Source organism: Alligator sinensis, unplaced genomic scaffold, assembly GCF_000455745.1.
Source record: "Alligator sinensis unplaced genomic scaffold, ASM45574v1 scaffold343_1, whole genome shotgun sequence".
Lineage (NCBI taxonomy): Eukaryota > Metazoa > Chordata > Crocodylia > Alligatoridae > Alligator > Alligator sinensis.
Window position 1 is genome coordinate 980,002 of NW_005841947.1, and position 6,000 is coordinate 986,001.

Below are 6,000 nucleotides of genomic sequence, written 5' to 3' on the forward strand. Positions count from 1 at the left end.
CTCACTTTTTAAGCTATACCTTGGGACTAGAGTGATAGCTGAAGTTGTAAATTCACCTTTTGCTTCTAGAATATATATATATTTTTGAAAAGCTCAGTTTGGGCTGTGAGTACGGTGGCTTGCCAGCGCTGTCCTAGCAGACATGTCTATGCCACAGTCACCACATGGATCTGCACAGGAGAAACCAGGGAGTAGAAGAGCAAGGATTTCTACAAACGAGTATTGAGGAATGTAAGCAGACCTGAATGGACGAAGGCTACCCAGCATTCCGACTACCCCACACCAGTTCTAAGAGTGCCTCATGGGCATCAAATTTGCAGAATCCCTTTTCCCTTCCCCCTGACAACCCTTTCACCCCAACACATGCCAGGGCAAAGAAAAAAGGCCTCTGACCTCCCCAAGAAGAAAAGTTGCTTGAATCCTAATGCAGACAGTGGCTGATGCTTCATATTGCATCAAATTAAAAATTGCACTTTCTGAAAATGTTTTTAATTAATTGGTGTTACAATAACACCAAAAGTACAAAGAGCTGAGATGTGCGTTTAAAAACATTTTTACTCCCACTCTTTTTTCTTTTGAGTTGTTTCCTTTTGTGTAGTTAATTAACTTTTTGTGTCATGTCTATATGGGAATGCACAGGAAGGTTGAAGCAAACTTTTAATGTACATGCTTGGTCTTCACACCTTTTATTAACGTGCATCAAGCCCTTATCAAGCATGTGCTCGCATTCAGGAGTAAAATGTTTTTCATTTGCTGTAACTGAAGCCCCACATTATGTGTGGATTTTTTTCTCAGCAGTGGAGGGAGAGGGCTATTGTTACATCCCGCTGCAAAAACCACATATGGCCAACGTTTGGAGGCAGGGGCAGGACCTGAAACCACTATTTGATTTAATTTAATAAAATAGATTTTTCAAGAGAGAGTTTCCCTTGAAATATTTGGAGGTGATTACTCAAGGATGTTCCAGGCCACTTGAGTATCAGGAATTCTTATCTCAGTTACCCAGAGTTTATACTAGGGCTGTGTGAAGTGGCACTGTTCCGTTTCAGCTCGAGTTTTGAGGTTTGGACAGAAGAGCATTTTGTTTTGCATTTCATTTTGAGTCGAAACAGCTGTTCCATTTCGCTTGGTTGAAACTGAGACTGTTTTGACATTTCACCCATTGGCTATAATTAGGATGCTCAAAACAGCCTTTCTTATCTGGCAGGCAGATTGGGGCCCAACCCTAGGAGGGCTGCCAGGGCTGTGCAAGTCCTCCTGGGGCTGAGGGCCCCCGATCTGCGTGACAGATGAGGGAGGGAAGCCGGTGCTGCCTCCTGGGACTGGGAAAGGGAACTGAGCCCAATTATGCTCAGTTCCCCTCCCCAGCACAACGATCACCAGCTGAGGTTGGAATTCAGCTCAGCTGGGCTGAGTCCATTTTCCCAGTGCAATGGTCTGGGGAACGAAACTGAGCGATCCAGCTCAGTTCCCTTCTCCAGCCCGATTTGCAGCACTGGGGAGGGGAACTGAGCCAGGGCTCATTTCCCTTCCCTTGCGCTGTGATTGGCTTCCCCTGTGGGAGGTGGAGAGAGCCAGGGCTAGGCTTCCTGCCTGGCTGAGCTTGGAGCCACTGGGAGCGCAGCCCTGGTTCTGGCTGGCTGCCCTGGCGGCTGGCTGCTTCGAAACTCGAAACGTTTCGCCTACCCTGGTTTTGTTTCGAGGCTGTTTCAAAGTCCTTCATTTCATTTAGATTTCACTGTTTCAAGCTTGAAATGAGTTGAAACAGTGTCGAAATGAAACGGCTGGTGAAATTTTGTACAGCCCTAGTCTATACCTAAAGATTACAAGTCTTATCTGCCGTACTGTTGTTAATGTCTCCACTGAAAAAGCTGACTCCATGTAGATGGCACTGGCACCCTGCGGTTAAAAGGAGTTGTTGCACAAAGGTGGCAAATACAGAGTAGAATATTCAGACATGGGATAGGCTTAGATGTTAAAGATTCATAGATGTTAGGGTCGGAAGGGACCTCAATAGATCATCGAGTCCGACCCCCTGCATAGGCAGGAAAGAATGCTGGGTTTAGATGACCCCAGCTAGCAGATGTTTGGTCTCACGTCATGTACTTGACTCTACTAGAGTCTTAGCCTTTGTGAAACTTAGGTTGAATGCTGCACCTGAAACATACACTGAATATTGTTGCACAGGCTAAAAATACACCCAGAATTCCTAGTTTCCCGCTGTGTGTTTCGCCACAGCAACTCTATCACAGAAAAAACAATCATCTTAGCAAATTGGTTAGTTACATAGACATCTTGTTAAATACAGCCTGCACTTTCTGGTTCACCCTGTAATCATGAATGGGAAAGCATCTCTCCTAATCAGAACATAACATGGTAAAAGGAGTCCTGGTGTTATGTAAACCTTTTGTTTTCATCCAGGTTATAAATAGGGCAGTTATGTTTGACTTTTGTTGATTTTGCTTTGCTTTGGGGTGGTCTGTTTGCATGTCACAGAGTTGTTGTGTGTGTGTGTGTGTGTGTGTGTGTTTGTTTGTTTCGTGTTTTTTGAATGCAGTAGGGTCAGGACTGGACTGGTGGTTTGCTGAAAGCCAGAACTAGAGAGCTTACACAGTATCAGTTTGCACCCAAGTACAATGGACAGGTGCTGACTAACATTACCATGCAGCAGTCCTTCAGATATTGCAATATGTGTATGCAGGCAGGCTGTGAAACATATCTTGGCATCAGGGATACTTTTTTTTTTTTGTGGCAGTTACTGGTGGGTATTGATGTTTTAGTTGTGTCCACTGCGTGACCTTTTCTAATTGTCAGCCTTACAACTTTGCAGAATTAGATTCGTATGACAAATTGTATTATCTGTGGACATTTGAATATCCAGTTGAAGCCACTCTTCCCCTTGCACCAAGAGACCGAACCCCCAAAACTCCCCCATAATTGTAATCAGAGAGGCAGAAAAAGGCAGTCTCATAATAGAGTGAAGCTGTACAGCAGCTGGGGAGCAGAACTGGGACCTGTGAAGGTGGTACCTGGAAGGTTTTGCTTTAATGGGGAGAAGTGAATAGGGGCAGGTACCATTGTCCTTCCCAAAAGCACAGATCTGGGAGGTGAGAGTTGTCTTACTGGCAAAGAGAGAATTGGATCTAAGAATAGGAAACAAAACTACATATTGAAAAAATCCAATAGGAATATCTTAATTTCCTGCAATGTTGCATACTGCAAGCACTGCAGCATCCTGTTTTAGCATTGCAAGCTAGAAAGGTTGCTAGAAAGCTTCACTTTATAAACAAGTGCAAGTGAGTCTGATTTTGTTATCTGAACTGCTGTGCACATGTATGCCCACTCTTTGAGCAACAGTATTCAATTGCTGTTTTTATTAGGAATTTTAAAAAAATCTGAATGTTTCTTTATAGGGCTGGTGAAGAAGGTATGCTAGATATTTTAACATAACAGGAACTGCAGTTGAAGGGCAAGTGGGCTATTTGAAAGGACCAATTGTTCTTAGTTGACAGTGGACACTAGGTGAAAATAATGGTAAAATGAGAAACAGGTTAGATTGGCTGGGAAGTTTGGGAAAGCATGGCTGAGGTTTAGCCAGGGAGTTTACTCTTGTGGATGATGCACAGAGAAGCAGGAGTTGTGGAGGGAGGGGGAACATTCTCAAGTTTTGGGGTGTTTAGGGAGTCTGTATTGTTGTTTTCTTACCTGGTGGGTTTTATTGTCTATTGTAAGTTGCCCTCAGCCTTTCTAGATAAGGTTGGATATGTGGATAGTGATATTTAATAAGTTCTGGGCTGTTGTTTTAAGGGCATACTTATCAAATATTGTACATTATCTACTGTTGGATATATGGAAAACCCGTTTTTTGTTTTTTGGGGGTTGTTTGTTTGTTTGTTTTGTTTGTTTGTTTGGGGGGGGGTTTGGTGGTGGTTGGTTTTTTTTGGTTACTGGTTGAATCTTAAAGGTTCCAGCATTAAAATGTCTCTTTACAGGGTGCAGCCTAGGGGACTCCATTTCCTTAACATGTTCTTTCTGCATTACCTTAACAGCCAAGGACACTCCTGAGAATGACCTCCAAGGTAGACTTGTTATAAACAGAGTTTTCCATATCAGTGCAGACAAGATGTTTGAAATCCTTTTCACCAATTCCCACTTCATGCAGAGATTTTTCAGTTCCAGGAACATAGTAGGTAATGTATTTTTTTTCTTCCTCGTTTCAGTTCAGGTCAACTTTCTCACCCTTTTTGAAAGAAAATAAGGATCAATATGCTAAAAAAAAAAATGAAGAACCCAAGATCAACAAACTGTCCCAAAAGGACTTGTAAAGAACTAACTCTGCTTTGAAAGAGAAACTAGTCTTATCTTTCTTAAGAAACCAGTCACTTTTCAGAACAGAACCTCACTTCATGGTGTACTATAATGTTACAACAGTGAAGTCCATCACACTAAATTATTTAAATGCTTTGTTTTACTGGTTAGAGAATTGGTTCAATAGCTTAGGAAAATCAGCCTGGTATTTGAGTATTATCAAAATATGCAATTTATGCATAGAATAAACAGCTGCATTATCCTAGATGACGCTTACTGGGTTCTTATTTTCCGGGTGAGGTATGTTTTAGTCACTGAAGGCACGTTTACACATTCATTCATGCGCATTCGTTACTGCACATTTAATTGAGTACTTGTATAATCAAGTACTCAAATGTGCAGTAGCATATTAGCACAGTTTATGTTGTGATGCGCTACTGCACAGTGTTATAAGGTACTGCACATTAAGCATCTCATGTAGATGCACCCTGATATCACAGGAACAGAAAATAAAATCCAAGAGAAAGTAATACTTGTTCAAGGACAAACTTAATCAAAGCAGCAAGAACTTCCAGTAATGCTAAGTTAACTTTGTAGTCATTCTAGGCAGATGGGGACAGTGTTTTGGTTTATTTACTGCTATTTTCCACTGGTCTGCTCTGCTCTGCTTTTCCAGCAGACATGGAGGCACTGGCTATGATCCCTTTGCTCCTAGGTTCAGTAGACTACAGTTTCCCTTTTCTTTTTATAAACTGCCTGAGAGATCTGAAATGGTTTCATGCAGGTCTTTCTATGGGAAAACACCCATAGCACATCTCAAGGCAGTATTGGGGGTAGTCTTATATCTTGCTTCTTTGTAAAGGTATTCCCTCCTGCCCCCTCCATGGTCTCGCAGACATGCTTCTGAACTCTAACCCTTGAAAGCCTCTGCTCCCTTGCCCTCATGCCCTAGTTCACCTCTCTCTGATCAGAATGACAGCACTCTGCAGTCACTGAAACAATGACACAAGGTGCAATATGAGAGAGAGTTGGGTTTCCTCATGGATCCCTCATTGAGTAATATCTGATTCTTCATTCCTACATGGCAACTAGTAAAGATGGAAACTTGACGGTGGGTGAACCTGTACAGTGTTCTTCATGTTAAAATTGATGTTCCCCAGTTTGAGGCCTGAAACAGCTCTCAGCAAGCACACTAGTAATTGTGCATTTTGTGACTTAGATGCAGTATCTACTCCTTGGAACAGAGATGGCAGTGGAAATCAACTGAGGACTATGACCTACACTGTTACGATTAATAATCCACTCTGTGGCAAGTTCACAACAGCAACAGAAAAGCAGGTAGTGTGTGTGAGAGTATGTCTCTATGACACTATTGTCTTCACAAACTAAGGGGAAGCTTCACCTCAGAATCTGCTAACTGTACTGCAGAATTTAAGAATTTGAATGTTGTTCATGAGTTACATTTGGTATTTATGAAGCAGAAATGTCATCCTTTCTCATCTTAAATAATCAGCACTTTAGTAATGCCTTCCATCTTCACAGAAGGTTATGCCCCCTCCATTCTACCTCCGTCCTGTAGGAATAGGCAGTGATATTATTTATGGGTGAAGAAGCTATGGTTACAGGGAAGTGACTTCATGAATTGCTTTAACAGTGAGTTAGAGGCAGTCAGGGTTAGAATTTAGGAAAGAG

General features: G+C 42.1%; 1 protein-coding gene across 2 annotated transcripts in view; it reads left to right on the plus strand.

Annotated features, from left to right (window-relative positions):
- The window catches only part of GRAMD1C (GRAM domain containing 1C), a 105,331-nt gene that overhangs the window by 88,446 nt on the left and 10,885 nt on the right, over positions 1-6,000 (plus strand). For both annotated transcript variants that reach the window (XM_014518269.1, XM_014518268.1), the window contains 2 exons: positions 4,050-4,190; positions 5,528-5,646. In XM_014518269.1, the coding sequence (XP_014373755.1) occupies positions 4,050-4,190; positions 5,528-5,646 (260 nt within the window). The remainder of the gene's footprint in view (positions 1-4,049; positions 4,191-5,527; positions 5,647-6,000) is intronic.